The 27,376-nt window shown below is 37.0% G+C and overlaps 1 protein-coding gene across 10 annotated transcripts in view; it reads right to left on the bottom strand.

The window, feature by feature from the left end:
* Window positions 1-21,678, bottom strand: part of ANO5 (anoctamin 5) — a 71,183-nt gene extending 49,505 nt beyond the window's left edge. For 3 of the 10 annotated variants that reach the window (XM_026706410.2, XM_087921248.1, XM_026706402.2), the window contains exons 1-2: window positions 21,234-21,654; window positions 3,686-3,756 (exon numbers count right to left, since the gene is read on the bottom strand). In XM_026706410.2, the coding sequence (XP_026562195.1) occupies window positions 3,686-3,756; window positions 21,234-21,294 (132 nt within the window). In that variant the 5' untranslated portion in view covers window positions 21,295-21,654. Of the gene's footprint in view, window positions 1-3,685; window positions 3,757-21,233 lie in introns of all 10 variants that reach the window. The other 7 variants (XM_087921257.1, XM_087921254.1, XM_087921251.1 and 4 more) reach the window with 5 other exon arrangements.
* Window positions 21,679-27,376: the final 5,698 nt, after the last annotated feature.

Raw genomic sequence — 27,376 nt, forward strand, 5'->3', positions numbered from 1 at the left:
AAAGTTGTGCTTGGTGGACACTTATATGAATGACTTAATCTGCAAGGAAAATAAATTAACTCAAATTAATGGAAACAATGGGAAAATGAACATGAGACATACACATTCCCAAACTGAAAAAAAAATTCTTAGCAATCAAATGTAGAAAATAAATACAATATTGCAAAAGGTTAGCAATGAAAAAGCTGAACAGTGTTACAAGTCATCTACTCTCATTAATGATGTTTTTAAAATACAATTTAGTACTTCAGAACTCATTCTGGGATAAAATTTAGATCCCTTATTGAACTATGGATGCTTAGTACTGATACTGCCAAGTAACTTGATATTGTTTTCAATCAGATATGCATGTACAATTTCATTCTGACAAATCATGGAGATAATAGTAATAATAATAATAATAATAATAATAATAATAATAATAATAATAATAATAATAATAATAATAATAATACAATTTAGTACTTCAGAACTCATTCTGGGATAAAATTTAGATCCCTTATTGAACTATGGATGCTTAGTACTGATACTGCCAAGTAACTTGATATTGTTTTCAATCAGATATGCATGTACAATTTCATTCTGACAAATCATGGAGATAATAGTAATAATAATAATAATAATAATAATAATAATAATAATAATAATAATAATAATAATAATACAATTTAGTACTTCAGAACTCATTCTGGGATAAAATTTAGATCCCTTATTGAACTATGGATGCTTAGTACTGATACTGCCAAGTAACTTGATATTGTTTTCAATCAGATATGCATGTACAATTTCATTCTGACAAATCATGGAGATGATGATGATGATGATGATGATGATGATGATGATGATAATAATAATAATAATAATAATAATAATAATATCATCTCCAGAATGGTTAGCCTCTGCTAAAATCGTCAGAGTGTAAAATTACCAATGGTACTACATATATAGACATATAGACATATATAGACATATACATATACATATATGGGATTCAGCTTTGTTCGGGTATTTTCCCACGTCATTATAGTTGTAGCAATGTTTCGGCAGAATCTCATCTGCCATCATCAGGCTTCTGTATTGTGTTCGTCTGTGAGTCAGACTTTCAAAACCGTTTCAGTTTTACATTTGGGGCTAGCCTACTGCTGTACCAGAATGGTTTTTTCTTCATCCTGATTGGTTGGGAGTCTTGGTCTGTGTTTATTGGTCTTCGAGTTTGCTGTGTTCTGCTTCATTGGTGTTTCTAATATCTTCTGTCTGTTTTGTAGCGGTTTTTTTGTCTTGATTGGCTGGCAACATTGTGTTCCTGTATTGGATGCTTTTAGTGCGGCTTGGCTCTGAGTAAATGGACGACTATCATTTATTAGAAAGCTAGGTTTCATCTGGGTGCGTGGTTGGGGTGTGTTTGAGCTGGAGGTATCAGGGGGGATCTGTTTGTGCCCAGTTGTTTGCCTGGCTTGTGGTGTTGAGATTTTTTTGTTTGTGAGTGCAGGCTTCCAAATAATTGACAGTCTGGTGGAATCATCTCTTCTATTCATCCTTTCAGGTCATTTTTCAATCTCTATGGCTTCTCTGATAATTCTGTGGCTGGGGTTTTCTATAGTGGCTAGGGTTTTGGTGCCATTGAAGTTGATGCTATGACCTGTGGCTTTCATGTGTTGGACTAGTGAGGAAATGTGTTCCAGCTTTTTGACTGCATTTTTGTGTTCATCCAGGCGGGTACTTATTCTTCTATTGGTCTGTCCAATGTATGTGGCCGGGCATGATGCACGGGGGAGTTCATATATGCCTTGGTTTTCCAGGTCAATTTTATCTTTGGGGTTTCTAAGGATGGCTGCTATTTTTCTGTCTGTTTTGAAGGCAGTCTTGATGTGATGCCTGTGTAGTATCTTACTGATTTTGCCTGTAGTATCTCTTATGTAGGGCAGGACAGCTGTTCCATAGGTCTGTTCATCTTCTAGGTCTCCATTATGTCTCAGTGTGATTTTGTGGATCAAGCCGATGATTTTGCCTTTGTGGAAGCCGTTGGCTGTCAGTACTTTAATCAGGGTGCATAGTTCAGTCTTTATGTGTGGCTTGTCTGCCAGGCGTTAAATCAGTAGTAGGCTAGCTCCAAATTTAAAACTGAAACAACTGTAAAAGTCTGACTCACAGACGAACATAATACAGAAACCTGATGATGGCAGATGAGGTTCTGCCGAAACGTTGCTACAACTTTAAAAGCACAACTATAATGATGTGGGAAAATACCCGAACAAAGCTGAATACTGTGTGTGTGTGTGTGTGTGTGTGTGTGTGTGTGTGTGTGTGTGTTTATCTTTGGTTATTCGGGTTTTCTCCTGTGTAAGATTGGAAGTATCCAGGCAACGTTTCGATGAAGTCTCATTCATCATCTTCAGGCTTGTGTCTTCAGCTCTGTGCTTCTCAGAGTGATGTGAGCTTGCAGCTGCTTCTTCCTTTTAACTGCTAGTGGGGGTGTGACTTGATTGGGTGGGGGCTTGGCTGTGTTCTGATTGGGTAGGGGTGTGTTCTGTTCAGGTGGGGGCTTGGTTGTGCTCAGGTTAGTCTTAGTTGCTGGGGGATTTGAGCTGGTGAGCTGTGATCCTGCTGTTTGGCTTTGAGTTCGTGGTCGTGCCACATCTTCATGGTGGGTGTCAGTTCGCTTCATGTATGGCTCAGAGGGGTTTGAAGTGGGTAGTGATGCAGCTGCAGTGTGGCTTCTGGTCTGTGGACGTGTCTCATCTTCTGTGTGGGTGTGAGTCTGCTTTCTATGTGGAAGTGTGGTGGTGGCATCTTGTGTGGTCTTCGTGGATGTGGGTCTGGTGTCATTCTTCATGTTACACACCCCCACCCAATCAGAACACAGCCAAGCCCCCACCCAATCAAGTCACACCCCCACTAGCCAAACAGCAAGATCACAGCTCACCAACTCAAATCCCCCAGCAACTAAGACTAACCTGAGCACAACCAAGCCCCCACCTGAACAGAACACGCCTCCAGCCAATCAGAACACGACCAACCCCCCAACCAATCAGAACACAGCCAAACCCCCTACCAATGAGAACATACCCCCACCCAATCAGAACACAGCCAAGCCCCCACCCAATCAAGTCACACCCCCACTAGCAGTTAAAAGGAAGAAGCAGCTGCAATCTCACATCACTCAGAGAAGCACAGAGCTGAAGACAGAAGCCTGAAGATGATGAATGAGACTTCATCGAAACGTTGCCTAGATACTTCGAATCTTACGCGGGAGAAAACCCGAACAACCAAAGATTCATATATATATATATTGTGTGTGTGTGTGTGTGTGTGTGTGTGTGTGTATGTATACAGTTCTGCTCAATATGGTCTCCTCCAGATGTATTGGTTTGGAATTGAAAGAACTGAAATCTTTTTTGAAAAGCAGAAGATTATGAATGGCTGTTTATCAGTGTGGCTATTGCTAGATTGAAAGCTGCTAATTACATTGTGCTTGAAAGTCAATAAAATTCTGTAGAGCCACAACCCACAAGGATTCACAATCTTATTATCATAAATATATGTTTAAATAGCATTTTTAAATAAATACTAATTTTTAAAAAACATACAAATATAGTTTGGCAATATTTATAGTTATTATCAAGTAACTCCCATCAATATCCAATCTAATTTTATAAAACCATTGATATTCACAATAAAAGCTTACCTCAGAATTGCCAGGAAATTCTGAATCTGTATTTGATGTACTTTCAAACAAAGGTCCATTACTTTCTTCCCCTGAATAATATAGAAAAAAGTATGTTTACTTCTCATGTTTCCTATTTTAAATATTGCTTTCATTTGTTTATATAAGACATATAGATACACACCAAAACCCTTGATTTTAAATGTATTAAAATATTAAGCAAACAAACATCATACAGTTTTGCAACATTTTTCAAATAATGCAACAGTAAAACTTTACAATTTTCAAATGCCTATGAAAAGGTATACCCACTTGCCATCGTTTACTTATTTTATTATAATGTCTTTATTTGTGGTGAGCCACCTAGTTCACTGGAAGTTGGGCTGCATACAAGTTTAATAAATTAGAATTATTATTAATGTCAAAATGACCGTGACAAAAGTAGTAGGTTAACATCCTTGGTAAAAATATTCTGCAACTGTAAAGTGCCAATACTTAGAAGACATTCTCCCAAACAATCAATAACAATTTCAACTTTAGGCAGTGGGATCAGAATTTCCATGACTAAGAGATGTGGTCCCTGAAGTCCTAGTTGCCATTGTTAAGGGTCAGAATGTATGAAAAAGGTGCAGTACAGTTCATAGAGGGTCTGGGAGATATCATTCAGGTTAGGGAGGGTACATGAGAATGTGCAAGATGCGTTGTGTGAATCAGGGAGGGTGTGAGGGTGGGCATGAGAGATGCAGCACAGGTGAGGGAGAATGCACAAGGTTGTAGTGCAGAGTGGGTGCATAAAGGTGTGAAACGGTACATGAGAAGTACGGCATAGATCAGGTGTGTGAGGCTGTGAAATGAGCCAGATAAGGTATTTGGGGCGAGGGTAGACAAGAAGTGCAGTTCATGTCAGGAAGAGTGTCAGTCTGTGCTCCATTCAAAATCCAAGAAAGAAATACTTAGACTCCACAGATTAGAGGAAAGAAATCTTTTACTGAAAATTGAAGTGGTAGCTCCAGGTAGAACTCTGAATCTAAGAAATTAGGCACGCAGATTACATATACAAAGGGATGGAATTGTTCCCACCCCCCAAAGTTCAGAAGATTCTTCCAATTAAAAGTTCTGGATATGGTCATGTGGGCATCTTCAGGTGGTGATGAGGCCTCTGTCCATTGACCTTGACATATTTTGATAAAGATTCACAGTTGTGCAGAGAAAAGAAGGCTAAGCAAGGAATAGAAACTTAAGAGCAGGAATTTATACTCCCCCCACCACCTACTCCTCATTTATACAGCAGAAGAATGTAACACCTCCAGCTCTCTTCCCAGACATAACCCCTACCCCCGTTACTTATGGCAGCCAAAAGATGCAAAGCAGTAGAAAAGAGCTTGAAGGCTGACAAAGAGTGTGCAAGGGTGTGGCATGGATAGAAGGGGCGACTTTAACCTACAACTGAGAGTCAGTTTATTATTGTGGGCTAGCACCCAGCTAAAAACCAGCAAACTGTGAACTCTAGTCTGCCTTAAGCATAAATCTGGGTAACTATTACTTTCTGTTAGTTCAAGGAAGTGGGCACTTCTAAAAACAGTAACAAGACCACAGAGATTAGTCTGGGATGTTGTCAGGTGTTAAAACTGAATCAAAATATACACAAAAAGAAAGAACCAGAATTGCAATATACTGCATACATTACAAAATTAATTCAAACCAACTTGTCTCAGGAATTATTATTGCTTCATTAGATATGGACAATACAGTATCCTGGAATTATTCCTGCATCTTGAAATGTATCAAAGAAGGAGCTGGTTTCGTATAAAACTATATAACTCTGAAAAAGGAGTCAAGTGAGTTCTGCAGTGAGTTCTGTGGTGAGTTCTTCCCTTTGTCACCAGTGTAGCTTTATGAAAGAGTTGAACAGCTTTTATTTTCATTTTAGATTCATCTTGGTTTGTTCTGTCAATCAGACTCAAATGATAATTAATTTTAACAGAATTGATAAATACAAATTACTACGTCAAACTCTAGTTATTGTAGTTTGTTATTTCATACTGTTGAACAAACAATAGTTTTAAATATCCATACCTAAATTTATATTCAAACCTTGCCAGGTTTTACTTTCAAATGTTAATGGCACAATTTCAGGACCTTTTTAAAGGATAGAAAGAATGGGTATATAAATAATTTGTTTCCTATTTGCATTACTGCCATAAAATTCCAAAACCACCTTCATAAACGCACATCTGTCTTTCCTAATCACATCACCAGATAGTCTCCTGATGCTATCCAGATGGTTGAGAGGCCAAGTTCCAGCTCCCAATATTGCTGTGAATAGTTCATAAAAAGTAGTCACAAAAAAGTAGATTTTAAGCTTTTAAAAAAACCACTTTTCATTGTGACTATTTTTTACATTAAGAAATAAATAGTATAAAAACAAATATGCAAAGGCCAACATAAACAGAGGGTAAAAAAGGACATCTCAATAATGGAGCCATCTAAGCAAAACTTCAGTTCCCTGGGAATGCCAGGTCTGATTTTGAGAGTCTCCCAAAATGACAAAAGGGACAGTAGGGATGATAACAGCTATAAAGTATTCACAATCCTGTCTCTGAAAAGTGGTAAGAGATTTTGACAAGCAAATGGCAGGCATTTAAATTACATATACAGTAAAGCAGAAATTCAGTAAAAGCCAAAGTGATAATAACATGTATTATTTCTACAGTGAAATATAGTTTACACCAGGGATGTCAAACTCACAGCTCATGGATTGGATGCATCACACAATGGCCACGGCCACGCCTGGTTTAGCAAAGGGGGAGAAAGTTGCAATACATCATATGACAATGTGATATTGCAACACTAGTGGTTTACACTGTTCTTCAGAAATTTTGTTAAATCATACAATAATAAAAAAGGAAACATTTTGGTTTCCCTCCTCTGGGAACTGCATTCAGACTAATGTCACAACAGATTTTCAAGTTGTACTGTTCTAGCAGAAACAGTAGCTTTTGGATGTGGTTTAGATGGGCTGTAGCTTTGTGGCATTGCCCAACTTTGGTTAAATGTTTCTGTTTAAATCTTTCTTCCTATTGCTTGTTTGGTTCTCAGTTCCCTTATTCACAACAAATCTCTCAACTGCCTTTCCCAGCTCAGTGTAGCTATGATGACACATCTTCTTAAACACTGGTTTATTGCAAATTGTGCTTAAAATTATACCAATGTTTGATGTTAAAATGCATTAGTAAAACCAGCCATAATTGTTTATGATCTGTGAAACCAACCTTCACTCCTAGCTAATGGATATGAACCATTAGACTTGTTTATCATGAAACATTCTAATTCCAGAGGCATCATAAATGGACTTATTCTGAATGGAAATCCGTTCTATAAGGATAGATGTAGTTGAGATTGCTTCTGAACCCAAATCTCACTGTTGCTCTCCAACTGAAGCAAACCCAATAACATGTTTTATCAATTCATGTGATAGGGCAAAGGAATCTATTTCAGGAACATGTCCATCAAAAGATATGTGATGATAACTCTAGGGTTGACCACTATTAGAGATTCTATAGGGAGTGCTTTTGTGCCTGCTCTGGAAACCTCAGTTGTATAAAGCCTGACAGGTTGATTTGTGGGGGGTGGGGAGAAATATCACTGGTGTTTAAAGCTGGTTGCCAATTCATGTATGGACCAATACCTAGTGCTGATCTTTATACCAGTGTTTTGGAATCTTTCAGATGTGTGGACTTCAGTTCCTAGAATTGCCAAGTCAGAACTCTTAGAATTGAAGTCTACCCATCTGAAAGTTTAAAAAACTTCAGCTTGCACCATTCGAGAAAACATGCTTCTTTCTTTATGAGGAATCTTCACCTTTACGGAGATCATCTGAGAAGACTAGTCTAAGTTACAAAGCAGGGATTTGGAATTGGGACTTCTCTGCTGAACTAAGTTTTTGGAATGCATTCCCTATAGGCTTATTAAAACACTCTTAAAAGACTTATTCTGCACAAATTTTTTAGTGTTGATTAGCTTATTAACAGTTTTACTTGTCTGGTTTTGGTTTCAATTGCTATTTGAAGTATTTCTAAGGTTTAATTTTAGATTTTAATTTAATAAATTACTAAGAGATTTTTAGTAATAGTATAAAAGCAAAATAACAAACAAATAACATTAATGTGGAAATCACTTTTATATTTCCATTTTTTTTAGAATAGAATAGAATAGAATTCTTTATTAGCCAAGTGTGGTTGGACACACAAGGAATTTGTCTTGCTGCAAATGCTCTCAGTGTACATAAATGAAAAGATACATTCATCAAGAGTCAAGAATCATAAGGTACAACACTTAATAATAGTCAAAGGGTACAATAAGCAATCAAATCAGACTAGGAAACAGTCTATAAATCATAAGGATACAAGCGACAAAGTTACATTCATATACAAGTGGGAGGGGATGGGTGATAAGGAGTGATGAGAAGATTAACAGTAATAGTAGTGCAGACTTTGTAATAGTTGATCAGTGTTGAGGGAATTATTTGTTTAGCAAAGTGATGGCTTTTAAATTCTCAAGATAGCTTAAAACAAACAAAACTAGCTTTCCATTTTTATTCTAAATAATCTCAAAAAAAATCAATTTCCCCAAAATGAAGTGCTTCAGATGTATTTGATTACAATTTCTATTATCGTTAGCCAGTATAATCTTCCAGGATTTGGGGTGTTTGAATCCAACATATTTTATTTCTGAGTGTAGTTTTAAATTTAGAAATGTAATCTTTCTCTCCTTGAAATAATTGTGAAATCCCTTTACCACTTAGCTTTGGGATATACTCATGACAAATTAAGAAATCGCTGTTAGCTTTATCATAGCTTTGCTGTCATTTTTTTTAAGTATCTATTTTCTGCATTTAGTTGTAAGGCTTGCTCAACATTTGCTAACTATAGCTTCTTGGATCTCCTAACTTGTAGTTTAGAAAACCTCTTTGAATAACAAACCAGAGATCACTGTATAATTTCCAAAATCAAACTGAGAAAAAAAATTAAAGACCAGTGTGAAATTTATGGGCAGTCACTTATACAGGCAGTTCTAACATCTTGCCATATTCTTTATACTTCTAAAATGTTCCTATTATTAAAACAGTTCTGCTGAAAAAATATCGCAACTTAGAATGCCAAATTATAAAATAGCACTGTACCTGTAAATATTAGGGTTCCTGAAGAGTCCCAACGAATATACTCTTATCAGAAATGTTGAAAAATTGAATGAATAAATAACACGCTGACCAAATTAAGAAATTCTAGATAAACATGATAAGCTGTGTAACAGATTTCAGTATTTAACTCCAAGGTATCTGACAAATATTTTGTTTTCAATTGTCTCCTTGTGAAATTAGTCCCAAAAATAATTAAATTCAACATGAGCTTAGGAAAAGAATTTTCAACAATATAAAATTTATTTTGCGACAGGAATGCCGAATCCTATGCTACTTGGGGAAAATATTTTTCCAAAGTTCCAAAGTTAACATTTAAAAAGAAAATTATTTATTTGATCTTTCAATGGCAGCTAGTCTTTAAAGTTTTAAGAAATGTTTTATGTTTTAAGGAATGTTTTACATGCATGTATAGATCCAGTCACTATCAATGCTTAATCACTATATCAATTTTGATGATCCTTGATGATCTGTCAGGATTTTTAACAATGCACTTATTGCCACTGTAACTGAATCAATCCATCTACCTTGCATACATACATGTATGTATGATCATATATTTCTATTTAGACTAGTTGTTACAACAATTCCAAGTTGAGATAATCATACGATTTTACATGCCAGGCCAACAGTATAAAACTGTAATCTCGCACTGACCAATCATCAATATATCCCACAGAGTATATGCATATGGGAGAATCAGAAAATGTCCTGCACAAACCATGAAATTCTGAGTAACAACAACAAAAATATTACTGGTGTTTAGCTGTTATAGGAGTCAAGAGTTGATGAATCTAGCATATCATCAAGACTGAAAATAAAATTCGAATTATCTGGAGCAACAGAATAACTCAATCTGCTGAATTCAAAATTGCCTTATCCCATCTCATACTTCCTTAGTGCCCTTTTCAGAGGTTTCTGCTCATTAATATCAGCAAGATAATGAATAGCAATTATCTGCTTGATAATGCATGCTACAAAATTAAATTTAAAAACCAGTCCTTAAGTCCTTTAAATTCCCTATCCCAGTGCCCCTTTAACAAATTCCGTACAATATTCAACATTTTAATATTGATATATTTTATGTTTGTAAATCATGTGAAAGAACAACTTTATGCCTTGTGAAAATTTCTGTAACTACCGTTTAGTGATAGATATTACTCTATTCCCTTCATGTAATAATATGGAGTAAATGTGAACAATTTCTAACCAAATTACTGATGAGTATGTATCGTATGTCATTATATCACTTCAGTCACTTGGTTAAAATAATAATATATTTCTTATTTTGTATTTTCAATATGTATACACATACATAGTTACTGTGAGCTGGATACATGATAAACACGCAAACATAATGTAGGCATCATCCCAAGGGTAGGTTAATTATTCTGTAAGAGATGTTCAACAAACCAAAAATACATTTGGTTAAGTACTACCCCCTGAGAGTAGTCATTAGAGCTGTTCCTGCTTCAAAACATGATTCTGAAAAAAAATATCATTTTGAACCAGGCAGAAGTGCAAGACCTGCCATATACTCATGAAATTAAAAGTGCCATAGATTTAAAAATCACGTTAGCTAATGAAAAGACTCCTTAAAACCTCAATTCCAGACTCTAAAGAAGCCTAGAAAAGAAGCCTGAGGTTCTTATGGAGATTGTGTACTCTTGGGAAGCAAGTCTGAAAAATTTCTGAAATATACAAGGCCCAAATCCCTAATTTATCTCACATTTACTGGGAGAGTGTGGAAGAAATAAATTGCATGTTACATGGCAGCACATGTAACAATTGCCACCTTTAAACAGGTTTATTATACCAGTTTCATTAGCATGTGTAAAACATCACGTAGTTATGTTATTAGCATCACGTAGTTTTCATGATTTTCTGGTAATACTATAGAAGTGGTTATGCATGCTGACTGAAACCTCTTGTTGACTTTTTTTCACAAAACAGGAAAAAAATGAACTTGTGATCTATAATTTTGATGATTAGGCAAGATATAGAAAAAAGAGTTACGTTGTTACCATAGATTAAAATGTAAACTTAAAATTAACTACTGCTGTAAAGATTAAAAGCTACCTCCTTGTATCTTTTTTTATTCATTTCTAATTTTTTTTACTTTTTCTTTGAAATTTTAGCTTTCTCTTCCACGTTTTTCTTTTATTTCTCTAATTTAATATTAGCTTGTATTATTGTTTATCCTTTTAAAAAGTGTTTAGTAACAACTCCAGAATAAAATATTGGGAATATGCCTCAATTATAAAATAATTATAAAATTACTTTTAAAGTAAAAGTGAAGAACTTAATTCTAACTAGAAACTATTCTTAGACTCTAAGCTTATATAGAAAACATGCCATATCCAAAATTTGGGTTTCAGAGTTTTAATTTTAATTCTATGTATAAAATATTAATTATATTATATAGCATGCTTATTGACATTATCATTAAAAATAGGCACTTTAAAAGGATGACAGTTTATGGTACAATGTATTATGAACCCCACTCCCCAAGCTGAGCTAAATAAACCATGATTAAATTAATCATGACAACAAATGCAATTACAGCCATAATCTCTGTGAAATTATTTATTTCTGATATGCACTGGTATCTTACCTCATTCAAACACTTCAAAGACAATAAGTAATACATTCGAGGCATCTAAATTTGAAAATTTCTATCCTTTTGCTCACCTAAGGCAAGAAGAAATTCCATCTTTGTGCAGAGCTGAAGGAAATAGTTTAGAGGAAGATTTGTGTGGTGCTATAACACAATTGCCTACAATACTTTTACTAGCCCTTTAAGAGCCTACTATGCCACTCTAAAAAGCAACTCATAGTTCTTTAAATTAGCTTATGTTGGTCCTTCAATAGCATCTGACCTGCGATATTACGATGAATAACCACAACTTCATTTTTCAGTCAAAGGGCAGAAGAGAGGAAGTGGGTGGCTATTTCCTGGTTTTATAGAAATCTACACCGAGTCACCTTTCCTAAACTCAAAGAAATATGCAAAGCAAATGTAACACCATTCCAAAGTTTCTTTTGGAGTCAAGCAGCCACTCATTCATAAGATAAGGAAACACCTGCATTTTTAAAGAGAAATTGAAGTTTTAAATGCTTATCTGAATAGCTTTACTGATTTTTTAAATTTGTTTTCAGTATCATGCTTATTGATATTGTCATTAAAAATAGGCACTTTAAAAGGATGACAGCTGGGGACTGGGTGGAAACATTATCAAAAATAACTTTTTCAGTTTTGAGAGAGAGGGAGAGAGAGAGGGGGAGAGGGAGGGAGAGAGAGAGAGAGAGAGAGAGAGAGAGATTTTTCTTCCAAACATTCTACTGCTCCCAAGCTGAGGGAATGTATATTTGTATCCAGTTATATGACTGGGAGATTATAGTTCCATGTATTTGCATATACAAATGCTATGAATATGTGTCGGGACAAAAAATGACAAACCATAAAATATATGTTGTGCTGTGAACTCTATCTTTTTGGGGGTGGGGGTGGGGGAGTACTGATATGCTTTGACAGATAAGGGTCAGAGTTTAAGTCATAATACTGTTTTGCATTTTAATAAAATGTTGACTTGCAATGGATGCCCTTGGTATTTACTGGCATGATAGAAAGAAAAGTTTTGTTTGATATTACTTGGATCCAACAGTATCCGAATAGCTTAATATATCTTCAAGATATAAAATAAAAATTGCAAAGCAGAAGGCCAAAGTTTCTGGGGGGGTCAAGTTCAAATATAATGTGCTTCATCTTTTGAATAAAGAGCTTGAAGACAAAACATGACCTCTTTACTGTTGATGGGAAAATGTCAAGAAAATTATCACTGCAGTTTTCTTCAAGGAAGAACAGTCCGAAAATGCAGTGCAAAATTAAACATAATGATTTTTCTTCTCTTACAGAACATACTCAGTAAAAGCTTTTAGAATACCATCAGCTATGTACTTTGTAAATATTAACCTTTCCCTTAGTCATTGAGAAATAATTCCATTACAGTCTGCTTCAGGAAAATGACTTAGAGATGCTATAAATAATTTACACAATGTTTTCAAAAAGTGAAATGTTTCTCAAATCATCCTATAAACATATTTTCCAGTGCAATGATAGTAACATATTTTTACTTTCAACTTATGCTGGTACATCTCATCTCATTATGAGGGTACTAACAACTTCTCAAAAGTCCATCCTAGCCACACTATACAACTTTTGTCCCATCTCCAACCTTCCATCTTTGCAGAAGGTTATTAAGGGGTGGTTGGCATGCAGCTTCAGAGTATCCTGGGTGAAGAGGGTTATCTTGACTCTTTTCAGCCTGCTTCAGGCTAAGGTTTAGCACTGAGCCAAAATGATCATAATGGAACACTTGGAATGGAAGTGATGTACCTACCTATCCTGACATTCCTAGATCTCTCAGTGACCCCTGCCATGGTATCCTTCTGGACTGACTTTAGGGACGTGGAGTGGGATTTTTGCTGTGGCCAGTTTGTTTTGGTGGGCAAGGAGAAGTTGAGTCCTAGGCATTTGCAGTGATCTATATGAAACTGCTGAGTGAGGTCATCTAAGACAAGGTACAATATCATCAGTATGCTGAAGATATCCAGCTACAGATGTCTACCCCTGGCTGGGTGGACAATGTTCTTGCCTTGATGACCAAATTCCTGGAGATTGTAGGGTCTGGATGGTGCTGAATGGCTTTGGGGTTTTGGCACCCCAGGGCCTGTGACTTGTCATCAGTACTTGGAGCTGAGGTGCACTGCTTATGAGCAACAACGTTTCCTTTATCACTTTATTTTTTCCATTACATTATATACATAGTCTCTGAAGAACAGAGAGGCATAACCCTTTTCAGCACTATTGTACAGATAGTCCTTGACTTACAACAGTTGATTTAGTGATGGTTCAAAGTTACAATGGTGCTGAAAAAGGGGACTTATGGCCATTTTTCACACTTATGACCATTGAAGCATCCCCATGATCACATGATTTACATTCAGATGCTTGGCAACTTGTATGACACTTGTAGTGTCCCTGGGTCATGTGACCGTATTTTGCAATCTTCTGACAAGCGAAGTCAATGGGGAAGCCAGATTCACTTAACAACCATGTTACTAATTTAACAACTGCAGTGATTCACTTAACAAATGCGGCAAGCAAAGTCATAACATGAGGAAAACTCACTTAACAAATGTCTCACTGAGCAACAGAAATTATGGGCTCAATTGTGGTCGTAAGTCAAGGATTACCTGCATATTCCAAACTATTTCATAGACTGTTGAATATGGCTCATCAGAATAAAAGGTGAAACTCAAAGGTAGAAAAAGGAAATGTCAGTACCAGAATTATCATGTTCACTGCAGGGGCAAACAGCTTAGGAAAACACAATGTAATTTTGCCTTTTATTTATAACTGCCTTCTATTTATATCATACTTTTCATCATGTAGTCCAAGACAAGTTAGAAAGCTAAGATTAAGTTTAAAAAAAAAGTAATATAAATTAACATTATAAATATATTTACAAAATGTTAATAAAACAGAATGAAATAAAAAAATATCAGGAAAAATGAGAAGGGGGAGTAAATGCCAGGAAGATTGCATATAATTGTGGGAGGAAATCAACAAAGTTGTCTTTTAAAAAGCAAAGAATTAAACAGGAATGTTTTAATACTAAAGTGGGAGGCCAACAAGGAAACACTAGGCAAATGTCCCTAAGTAGGAAATTCCAATATTCAGACAAAGCAACAAACAACATTCTGTCTTTTGTCCAAGCAAATTTGGAAGTGACAAGAAAACCGCAACAAATGAATCTAATAGTAAGCAGGCTCATTGAGGATGAACTGTGATATCCTGTTTATAAATAATATACAACTAAAAAGTCAACATGCTGAGTTACTATTAACTTGGATATCTAGCACTGAAGTCAGGATCAGAAGAAATCTCCCAAAAATGTGCCTTTCTTTTCAAAGGAGTCCAATCTATTCTAGCATGAGCGAAAGCCATATTTTTCAACTTGTATTCAGATGAACAGTTACTTTGCATACATTATATCTTCACTTATTAACCATCAACCTGCTCATCAATAGTATCATGTAATGATATTAGGATTTCTCAAGCTTCTCTAGAACAGTAGTCGCCAACCAGTGGACTGTGGCCCACTGGTGGGCCATGAGAAAATTTTGGTGGGCCGCAGAGAAATCTCACCCCCAGAATACCCCCCCAAAAGCAATGATACACAAGGCTGCGTTGCCCACATGACCCGTGGGCAGACTCTCTGCCACTGACTCCTTACCCGGCAAACTTGCCTGTTAAATTGCTATTTTTCCTTTTTCCAAAAATGATCTGTTCTGCTGTGCCGGGAGATTTAGATTAGCTAGGAAGCAGGAAATGGTTGGATTTCTTGCTTTCTAGCTAGTCTTTAGATCTTCAACTCTGCTTTTAGGCACAGCTGAACCTCCCTTAGGACCGAAGGTTCTGTTATTCAGTGCAGACTCATGGCAAGCAAATTTTATGTAACAGACTCAGGTAGCTGATGGCAGATAGATAGATCACTGAATGATTCTGTAAGCAACTCAATCTGTCTGCTTGCTTTGCCTGATTTTGGGTAAAAGTTACTCTTTTTTATAAAAAAAATCAATATTTACATACATGGTGTGTTGTGAGTTAATTTTGTGAGTTTGCTTGCAAGCAAATTTTATGTGACAGACTGAGCTAGCCAATGGCAGATAGCTAGATCTCTGAATGAATCTGTGATTCTGTGAGCAACTCAACCTGCCTGCCTGCTTTGCCTGATTTTGGGTAAAAGTTGCTCTTTTTTATAAAAAATTCAACATTTATATAAATATTTATAATATTTACATACAAGCCATGCCTGGCCAGTCACATGACCATCAAGCCACACTCACAGAACCAGTTAGTGGTCCCTGGAATTTAAAATTATGAGATTGGTGATCCCTGAGGTCCAGAAGGTTGGCGACCCCTGCTCTAGAATCTGACAGTACAAAGACTTTACTAGATAGGTGTCCTCAAACTAACTGCATTAATTTCACATTTTCCTATAGCAGTCACCTTCCAATGGCAGTCACTTTTTTCTATACATCCAAATAAGTATATTCTTTAACTAGTGTATATGCAATAAAATAGCTGGACCAAGCAATTATTGATGTTTTGTTAACAGTTACTGAAGTAGCTATTTCCACAATTGTTGCAGTATTTTCTGTGCACAGATGGTCCTTGCTTAACAACTTTTCATTCAGTGACTATTCAAATTAAGAAGATGCTTAATGAATGGTATTTATACCCAGCTTGCATTTACAAGCTTGTAGCTTTCTGGCATCATGTGATCAACATTTGTAATCTTTTTTGCTGGCTTCCTATAAGCAAAATCGATGAGGAAGCTGATAGGAATCTGTAAATGGTGACACATGACCCCAGAAATTGTAATGTCATAAATGCCAACTGGGTAAAAGTTAAGTACCAGAATTTCCATTGCTAAGCTGCATGAACACGTTATGTCAAGGCTGTCAAACTGGTGGCCTGCGGGCCGGATGCATCACACGCAGTCCACACCCACCCCAGCTCGCGAAGGGAAAAAATGTCATGAAACATCATGTGATGGCTACGTGACATTGCAAGTTTGACGCCCATCTGATATATCATGCTTTACAACTGCATCCCTTACCAATGGAAGTTCTGGTCCTAATTACTGTGAAGAGTAGTGTAATAAATACATGAAAAATACATTAATAGGAATAGCCAGTATTACACTGGTAATAAAGTAGTAGATAATTTGAGAACAGGCTGGTGATGCCTAAATTCAATGGAATGTCTAATTTAATGCAATAGAATAGTGTGGCTCTGGATCCAAAGGTCATGTTACCCTAATCCAAAACACATGGGTATGACAATGGCATGAAATGAACTGCTGATCTTTGAAGTGAAAGTTGAACTTTGAAGAAACAGGAAAAAAAACACTATTTGTTGTGGTTAGCCGGCAGCAGGTGCGGACGGCTGAGGAGATGAGGGGCCAGGACCATCAGGGTGTGGATGCTGCCTTCAGAGATTGTGGGGGCTGGCAGCAGTGATGAGGAGGTTCCAGAGGAGCCTGTGCCAAGTGCATGTGCACGAAGGATTACTTGGAGGAAAGAACAATTACAGCAGCACAGCTGACTTGGGAGTAAGGCTGCAAGGTAATGGCCCCTCCCTCAAGAGGACAAAAGCAGAAAGCAAAGAAGCTCTGAAACTCAACTGGTGGACATCTTAGTTGTGTTTGGAGAATTCTGTAAATTAGTTCTTATCTCTGGGTTTTTGGCAGCCTTGACAAACAACTTGGCAAAGCTCTTTTTGTCGGAGCTAATTGTTGGAAAGCAACCTTTTATCTATAAAGGAACAGAATTGTGATTAAACTTTAAAAGGTGGGGGCTGCTGCCTTTGTGTTTGCTCTCTGGGAATCCGGTTGGATCAGAACACTATTAATGCTTTTGAATTTTTGTGTTAAAGAAGATGCCAGAGATTATCATGGACAGCCCAGAAAACAAAAAAATCAGTTATCAAACAAATCAATTAAAGGCACAAATGAACAGGCTTAGATCATTGTATTTGTCACATTATGAGAAGTTCTATCTTTCTTGAGAAGTCTATAATGCTAGCAAAGGTGAAAGGTAAAAGAAAAAAATGCCTAGATACAAAGTGGATGGTTTTGATCATAGCAGCAATGGGTGGGCCACTGGAAGATCTGAATCATAAGAAAAGTATTAAGGAGAAAGATCCACCTATACAGTAACTAAGAGCCAAGACAAACTTAATTTCTTATATAGATAAAAGTTGAAGTTGTACTGATTATCTTGGAAAATAAATCTAATACCTTAAAGTAGTATCTACACACTATGTATATCTATTTTGCATAACCCCCACAGTTTGCAACTACAGAGTTATTGCAATTTAATGTGATGCTTCGTCTTAAATATAAAACATGAAATTTGACAATGACATTAGATGTAAATTGTGCAGTTAAATCATTTTTACCTCAGAAAGAGCACTAAGAATCTAAGTCATTAAAATAAGATGCTGGAGATAAAATCTCCTTTGAGTCAAACTCTAAACCTGGAGACTATTTTATACTTTTATTTGTTCAATTTATACCCTGCCTTCCCTTTGGGAGCTCAAGCTAGCAATGTACAGCTTCTTCTCCAACTTTTTCCCTGACACATCTCTTTGAGGTAGGTTGCACCAAAAGTAGACCTAAATACTCAGTGCACTGAGGATGGACTAAGAACCTAATTTAACTTCCACATCAAGCTATTTGTGGTCATGTCTGAATAGTTTTCTTGGCAACAGAATGAAAGTTTTTTTACACTGCTTTGTTCCAGAGTATTTTTTATAACTTTGCACTTTGTCTACAGCTTTACATTGTTTGCTTCCAATCCAAATGCTCAGCTTCAGAGCTCACATACAGTCAAATATCTGTTGAGCTGCTATATGTGAAAAGAGTTTAAGGTTTTTATACAGTATTGCCATTCTGGGAGACGGTTGCTGAAGTCACAAATCCAAGCTACCAATCTCCAGTATGTTATGTTTGTGTCATTTGTACAGTGTTACTTTTTGGTTTTCCTCTCTATCAGAGTTAGGCAACTTGTTTTTTCCAAATTCTTTTGCTCTGTTTTTACCTTACTCCATCATCTTCACCTGTACCAGCAGAGTCTTATGCTGATTCAGCTTCTTTCTCAAAGGCCAGTCCCAATTGGTGTTAAAAGGAGCAAGAGAGCTAGCCCTTGGCTCCTATTTTGTGGTGTGCCACAGGGCTCAATATTCTCTGCACTCCTCTTTAAATCTACATGAAGATACTTGAGTAAGATCATCTGTCACTATGGGTTGAGGTATCATCAGTATGCTGACAATACTCAGCTCTATATCTTCACCCTGGTGACCCAAGAGATGCTATGGCTGCATTCTCAGGGTGCCTGGAGGCTGTGGGAACCTGGAGGCTGTGGGGACCCGGATGTGGGGCAATAGGCTTCATCTAAACCCTGGCAAGATTGCATGGCTTTGGATGCATGGAGTTTCAAGATCTGGGACTTACAACAGTTTTGGATGGGGTAGCACTTCCCAAGACAGATCCAATCTGCAACTCAAAGAGCAGGTAGCAGTCACAGCTAGGTGACACTTTGCATAACTTCATTTTGTGTGTTAGTTGGGGCCTTTCCTGGACTAAGGGTCACTGCACGCAGGTACTCAAACCCTAATCATTTCATGTTTGGACTATTGCAATGTGGTCTGCATGGGGCTACCTTCAAAAGGATTTGACACAGAGTGCAGTGGTGTGAGAAGTTCTAGAGTGGCCCATATTATACCACTGCTTCAGGAGTCACATTGGTTTGCTTCCAGGTACAATTGGTTATCACCTTTAAAGCCCTGCGTGGCATGGGTCCAGGCTACTTGAGGAACCATCTCACCTGATGTAATTGGCTCATCCCATCTGTGCTGACAGAGGGGCATATGGTGGATCCTGTCAGTCAAGGAATTTTGGCTGATGGGATCCAAGAGAAGAGCCTTCTCTGCTGTGGTTCCTGTCCTCTGGAACATGGGGGTTTTTTTTTTTTTTTTTTTTTTGGGGGTTTGGGGTTTTTTTTTTTTGGTTTGTTTGGGGGTTTTTGGGGTTTTTTTTTGGTTGGGTTTTTTTTTTTTTTTTTTTTTTTTTTTTTTTTTTTTTGGGGGGGGGTGGTATTTTTTTTTTTTTATTATATATTTTTTTTTTTTATTATTTAAAATAGTTTTTTTATATTTTTTTTATTTTTTAAAATGTACAACCTAACTGCTGAGTGCAAAAAGATACCACAGTAAGTTAATTGAATTCTGAAAAGGCATTACTAGACAGTCCAATTGCAGTTCTTGGACTTATGATTGAAACACTCAGTGTGCTTCTTCGACACTTTCAAAAAGTTTGGAGTACCATATAGCTGACACTGTAGTCCAAGCCTAACCAAATAATCACTCCATCTTGCTTTATCTTTCTCCAATGAGAACATCATAGAAGACAAATAGGACAAAGTGAGTCGAAAGATCACAAAAAAAAATAAAATGTTAATATCAAAAGAGGAACACAGGGCCATCAAGCTGAAAGTCTAAAGTAACTTCTGATGCCATCAGCTGAAATGGCACTTCAAGCAGTCTTGGGAAGAAAGACAAAGCTTGCTTCCTAATTCTATTAAGAGGTTCTTTTTCCCCATCATTTTGTTACTTCCTCTCTTATGATAGCACACCTCTCATGCGTTTCAATGCTTTTCATTTAAAAGGGACTGAACAAACCCCAGGCCCAAATAAAGTCCACCTAGGAGGCATATCTTTCTGTCTCAAAAACAATTAAAAAAACCTCACAAACCTTTTTTTTTTCTTCTTAAACAGGTCGTGGTTGTCCCAAAGGTGCTTTTTCAGGAGGCAACTGGACTTTCTTGTTTTTCTTTCAAGATGTTTTGCTTCTCATCCAAGAAGCTTCTTCATCCAGTCAAAGTTGAAGAAGCTTCTTGGATGAAAAGCAAAACATCTTGAAAGAAAAACAAGGAAGTCCAGGTGCCTCCTGAAAATGCACCTTTGGGACTATTTTTTTTTTCTTGGACAATCTATTTTGTTTTCTCTTTCTTGGAGAATTGTGCTTAAATGTGCTTATTCCCTTAACTGTTTTGTTACTACTCTAAAATCACCCAGTGCCCATCGTATTCTCTCTCTAGTCTAGACCTACTTCCCTACCGGTTATTTCTAGTAAATAGGTATGCAGCGCTGCCTGTCCTTCAACACTCTGTTTGCACGTGTATTCGTGCAATCTTGTGGAACAATGAATGCAGGAGTGATCATCTGAAGCGGCTTTTTTTGGGGGGTAATGAAATGCCAACATTTTAAGGAGGGCGGTGCCTTCCTGCTATGGCCGCCTGGAAATCCACAATTTTCTTCTTGACTCCAGAACCTCAACTTCACCGATCTTCTTTCCCCACTACCACGGCGGACAGCTGGAAAAATCACGCCTAAAGCAAACCATTTATTTTAATTTAAAAAAAAAAAAAGCAAACATCTGACGTTCACGGCTACCACTCGAACCCGACGATCAGGCCGGGACCGGGCTACGCCATCGCCCTACCCAACCCGGATCCGGCCGGTTGATTTAGCACCGTTATATCCGAAAGCAGAAGGCCCCAAAACCTTCAACATCGGAAGAGGGAAACGGCGGGGGTTGAAACAGCAGGGGAGATTTCCCCAGATCTGGCCAAACCGCCGCCTCGGCGAGATGAAAAGACGGGACTCTCTTTCTTCCTTGGGAAATCCTCTTGCAAATGAGGGGACAACGAAATCTCCCGCCCTCCCCTTGGCCTACTCACCATCGTGGGTCTGCCCCATCTCGATGAGAGTCTCCTCGTTTTTCTTCCCCACGCGGTTCATGGCTGCTGGGAAAGCAGGCTGGCGGGAAGGGTTAGCAAAAACCAGCCCGGAATCCGTCGGACAAAGTCAGACTGGAAAGAAATGGAGGGCGGGCCAGGCTTCAGCGAAGCGCGAGCGCGCCACCGCCTTTTTCCCTTGTCAAGTCCTCCGCCTCCTGCTTATCTGCCTTCCCGGGAAAGTCGGGAAAGTGGCATAATGAGTTTCTGTCATACCAACTCCAGGGACTGGGAAGGAGATGCCGAGAGTGGGTGGGTGGGGGCGGGGAGGATGGCTCAGAGTTCTGAAAAAGGGAAGCCTTAAAGATTGAAAGCGGGGGGTGGGGGGTAGAAGTCGAGGAAGAAGCGAAGATTTGGGTGAGTCAGGGTCTGCGCGCGCGCACCCTCGTCCTGCCAATGTGCAGTCTCGGGTTACCCGAAAGCTTGCGTCACGGCACGACAGAGGGGAGGGCGAGAAGAAAGGCAGCGAGGCTTCACGCCGTTTTGCTCGCCTCTTTCTCTTCCTCACCCCCGCCCCCTCTCTGTCTCTCTCTTTCTCTGTCTCTTTCTTCCACCCTCTTCCCGTTGAGTCTTTGGGTGCTGATGCTGCTTTGTGGGTGGAACTGTCGCTTTTTACTGAGCCGCTTCATTCCCACATTTGCATTGACCAAGTGAAGTGAAGTAATCGAAAGAGTTGAGCTGGTTTTCCAGTTCTTCCTTCATTTCCAAAGTGGAGAGGGATTTTTTTTTATCACGTGACTCTTTCGAAATGTTATTGTGATGAGTTCATTCCTAATAATCCACAAGAACAACTCAGAGGCTTTTCAAAGGACTAGAAGATGATATAAAAATTTATAATTTATCTAACCTTATAAGATTGCTTTGTATATTTATACAAAAATGTAGGCTGTTGCTTGAGGTTTGGCCAGTTATATTATCAGATTGTAAGTGGTTCGGGTTGGCTTTCTGCCCCCACTTATCTACTCAACTGGAAAATGATCTACTCTAACTACTCAGTGTGCTGAAGTAATGAATTTGTTTAGTGTGTGTGCAATTTCTTACTACTATGCCATTTTGCCTTCCCCAATTAGCTCATATTTAATGTGAATATTGCAAATGTCTTTTCACATATCCAGGCAAATTATACAGGCAGTGAGGAATGGAAGTTGATGAAGAAGTGGCTTGATGCACTATGAAGCTAAATAATCTCGACTTTTTAGTACTTTAAACAATTTTTCTTTAAACATTTTTTTTCATAGTTTATTTTGGACACAGGAACTAGGACATGACCAAGCAGAACTAGGTTAAAGTTATAAATAGAATATACTTTGGAGTTTTTTAAAAAATTAGCTTCATTTTGCATACAACCCACCCCCGTTGATTTAGAACAAAGAATTTTCATTGCTTGAGATAAGGCAAGGTAAAAATCAGCAATATTTGATTGTCAAAAGACAATGAGAGAGAGCAGTTACATTGGTTTGAAGAAAATGTCCAGAGTTTTAAAATACTTTCCACTGCTTCAACAATGGTCAAGACTTTCAGAAGTGGTATTCAGCAAGTTCTGGAGAACTGGTAGCAGAAATTTTTAGTAGTTTGGAGAACTGGCAAATGCCACTTCTGACTGGAGATTTTACAGTATCCTTCCCCTGCCACGCCCACCAAGCCATGCCCACAGAATGGGTAGTAAAAAAAAAATTGAATCCCACCACTGAGCCCTTCATCAAAAGTTCTCAATGTTAAGTAATAAAAATAAGGAATGTTAAAGAATAACACTTTAGCAAACAGGTCCTTTTTAAAATTAACAGGTCCTTTTAAAAATACATTGCTATACAGCAGGGGTCTCTAAACTTGGCAACTTTGAGACTTGTGGACTTCAACTCCCAGAATTTATCATCCAGCAAAGGAAATTCTGGAAGTTTAAGTCCACAAGTCTCAAGGTTGCCAAGTTTGGAGACCCCTGCTATACAGTATTAAGCATCAGAGAGACAGTTTGGTGTTATTTGGCTCAAGTACCAGGCTAGAAACCAAGTGACTGTAAGTTCTAGTCCTGCCTGAAAGACCAAGGCATCTGGGTGGCCTTGACTAGTCATTTCTCAGCCCAAGGATAGAGGAGACAGGGAACCACTGCAGGGACTTATTCAAGCAATCTCAACACTGACTTGAAGCCACCATGCCAAAAAAGGGTTTTGTAAAATGTTTGTTCCAATCCCTGCTAGTTAGGAAAAATCAATGGCCAGCAGCAATAAATCACTTTGAAAGCAGCAATAAAATTTATTAGAAGTCCCAAGAAAATTAACACAATAGATATAACTAATGAATATTTTTTTAAAAAAACTATACAATTAAAAGTTAAGGAAACAAAAATAATTTTAAAAGGCATGCAATAAAAATATAACTGAATTAAAAATGCATGTTATAATGATGTGCAGCAGAGAAAAATGAACCAGGACCACTGGGACAATTTTTTTAATTAAAAAGTTTTTAATTTGCTGCTAAGTGGCTTTTATGAGAGAGGAAATAAGTATAAAGTTGCTCTCAATGAGGAAATGCAACATTCCCCCCCCCCATTTTTTATAACCCTAGAATATTTGAAAATCACACAGATGACATGTAGTGGCAAAATGTGATTTTTGAGCTGCACAGCTTATTTTTCTCTTTTCTTACTGTCTGTCTTAAATGCTTTCCAAAATGACCCAAATCCTCTGAAACACATTTACTCTTGTGATGTCATTATACCTGGGGCTGTTCCTCTTTATTATCTGGGAATAAAAATAAAAGTGCACTCTGAATCCCAAATACGTTGACCTGTTCTATTTTTACTAGGAATATTTTAATAATAAATCATAATATATATTATGCAAAACAGATTAGAAGTTTGCTTTCCCAGAGGTAAGTAAAGTCAAGCATATTCCATTATGCTTTCATAAGCTCCAGGAAAGAGTTGTCATGTATACATGCCATCAATATAACGTAAAGATATATATTTAACGCTGTGCAAAAGGACTTCCTTTCCTTTTGTTCCTCTGCTTTTGGCAAACAGCCACATTAGTATTCCTATTTTTCAATACGTTCACAGTTAGCCAGTGAGTAATTTATTATTTGTAATGTTACGATTTTGTTGTTCATTTTAAAAATCTATGCATTCAAAAGAAATTTCCTGGCATCTCTCTGTCTAAATAGTTTCACTAAACCTGAGCCTAAAGACTAATGAAATATACTATGTATATTTTGTGTGTAACATAATAACTAATATTATGTTGACTGCTTTTTAACTATATTCAAGCAAATTATATTGTACAACAGAAGGTATAGTTACATGGAGCCCAGATACAATTGCTAACAGAATTTGCTACTCAACAATAAGGGGAGTAATTAAGTAGCTATTTAGTAACCAGAATAACAAATACAAAAATGCTACATTTTTACTGGGTGTTCCTCTGAGAGTTTTTGTTTTGTGTTTTGCAACACAGAGCTGCAACTCTATGCTCGAAATTGCAGGATAAATGCATGAAATGAATAAATAACACTGCACTAACAGATCACATAAAATAAGGATCTGTAATTATTTTACTGAAAACATTCAACCTTTATTTTCTAAGAACAGAATTTGCTTTAAAATGCATAGTGCCCTCTTCTGGCTAGAGTGCAATTATATTTTGTTACTGTTCACTCTTCTGGTTTAGTATATATAGCATATGGAGTAATAGATCGAAGTCATTAGTAAGACATGCATTTCTCAATCTTTGTAACTCATAGTGCACCACTATATAGGATAGGATTCTGGTTTTCATAAAAAAGGATTGGAATTAAATAGCAATTGCCTTAAAGAAAAAAGAAAAAAAGAAAGGGAAAAAAAAGACTAATATACTGGTATAGAGCTAGGAATGTGATTTAGTTTCCTGGCTTTTCTTCAGGTTCTCAAAAAGTTGTATTCCTCTTCCTGTCATATTTGTTCTTTTTAGGGTGTCAACTGGCCTATCTTTGGTTAGCCAAAGGTAGTAATTCCCCTAACTTACCAACAGATTCCAGAGTAGGATTCTGACAACTTCTATGTTGAGTGTAGACAGTCCTTCATTGAAAAAGATTTTTAAATAATATATTTACTCAACATTTGTAAAATTAAAAACATGTACATACATTTTACAGTTTTGTTTGAGCAATAGATACACTTATACTTTTCTTCTGATAGCGTGTTATACATTGTCATAATAACTCCTTCGTCCTTTTAAGCTCTTTATAGTTTATTTACATTTACATGTCACCCATCTTTTCAAAATGTTACCAAATCATCAGATATCACTTTTTCTTCATCCAGTCATACCAGATATCCCATGTTTTGATATTTTAAATGGTACACATGTTACATCTACAGCTACAAAGCATTGATTTTATAATCAGCTACACCATACAGAGAAGCAAAAGTCATTTTAATTAACACTTGTTTCAACAAGATAAAGTGATTTTTAAAAGGAAAGCCTGAGGGTTGCTTGTAATCATCTACTTCAAAGGAAGTTCTGTTGAGTTTAATTATTCTGTTGAGTTCTGTATTGTATATTTGATTGCAGGCTAAATCCACAGTTACAGTTGGCAAAAACTTGATACCAAGAGTCAGATTAGAACATTTGAAGAATTCCACAACTAGTCAACTGGACATTTGATAGTTATTATTATTTGTTAAATTTATTCACCTCTCATCTTACCATAAGTGACTCTTTTTACTGTTTTAATTCTTGTTTTTAAAAACAATACTACAGTCCAGACCTCCTGGACTCTCAACTCCCGAGGAGAGTGTGACAGCCATAGTTTGCTCAGTTTCATGTTGTATGGCCAGTTGTGCCTTTTCCAGAGTTGGGAGCCTTTCTCTCAGTCATGCCCTGATCATTTTCCAATATGGAATACTGCAATATGCTCTACATGGGATTGCTATGAAAAGTGGAAGCTACAGTTGGTATAAAATACAAGCCATTTTGGACACCTTTAGAGCTGTGCATCTATAACATCTCTGCTGTGTGAGTTGCTTCAGGGACAGTGTGATTCAATGTGCCCTATTCAATGTGTTGGTTATGACTTTTAAAGTGCTTCATGGCAAGTCCCCAGGTTACCCAAAGAATCTTCTTGTCCCAATTACATCAATTCATTTCATCCAGTCAGGCAAGAAGAACATATTATGGATGCTGTTCACTAAAGAATTTCAACTGGCTGATTTAGCAGGAGAGCCTTCTCTGCCATGGCCCCTGCTCTATGGAGTATCTTGCTCTTTGAGATGTGGTTGCTCCATCCCCCCTTTTGGAGAAGTGTTAAGATCTGTCAGTTGGTACAGGGATCTAAATATGGTATGAAGCCCAGAGGTTGTTGGTGGCTTGAGGTGACAAAAACACTGTCTATTTTTGTAAAAAAAAAAAAAGTTTTTACTTGTAAGTCACTCAGAATCACTTAGTGAGATGGGCAGTGTATAAATCTGATAAATAAATAAATAAATAAATAAATAAATAAATAAACAAATAAATAAATAAATAAATAAATAAATAATGCCATAAAAGCAAAAGCTATAATGGCATAAATCTTTTAGTTTCTTTCATTTAAGAGGGAAATAGGATGGACATGAATATTCTGCAACTGAAATAAATGAGTTTTTTCTTGTTCACTTTTTATTAAGTTTCAGAATAGATTGAAATAAAATTAAAACTAAAATCTGGGATTCAAATATCCTGATTAAAGTATTTGTTTCAGTCATATTGTTTGAGTGATTGTGTCTTCAAATTGGTGTCAATTCATGGCGAACAAGTAGAGTAGTTAGTTCCATTACCATCTGCTAATTGTACATGTTGAATATTTAAATCCACAGTTTGCTGTTCTATGTTTGCTAATTATATTCCTGAATTCAGAATTTTTAATATTTCAAATTCATATGGAAGAAAACATATGAACAACATAAAGTTTGGTACATTATGGTGTGGTACCACCAGCCACTAATTTATAATGGTTTATAAGAGGATTAGGTAAATCCATAGAGAATAGGCTATTCAGTTGCATTCCTCTCCTTCCACTTCCACTCCCCCTCCCTCCCTTCTTTCCTCCCTTCTTCTTTCTTTCTTTCTTTCTTTCTT

This window comes from Pseudonaja textilis, chromosome 1, assembly GCF_049901715.1.
Source record: "Pseudonaja textilis isolate UNSWEBS1 chromosome 1, rPseTex1.2, whole genome shotgun sequence".
Classification (NCBI taxonomy): domain Eukaryota; kingdom Metazoa; phylum Chordata; class Lepidosauria; order Squamata; family Elapidae; genus Pseudonaja; species Pseudonaja textilis.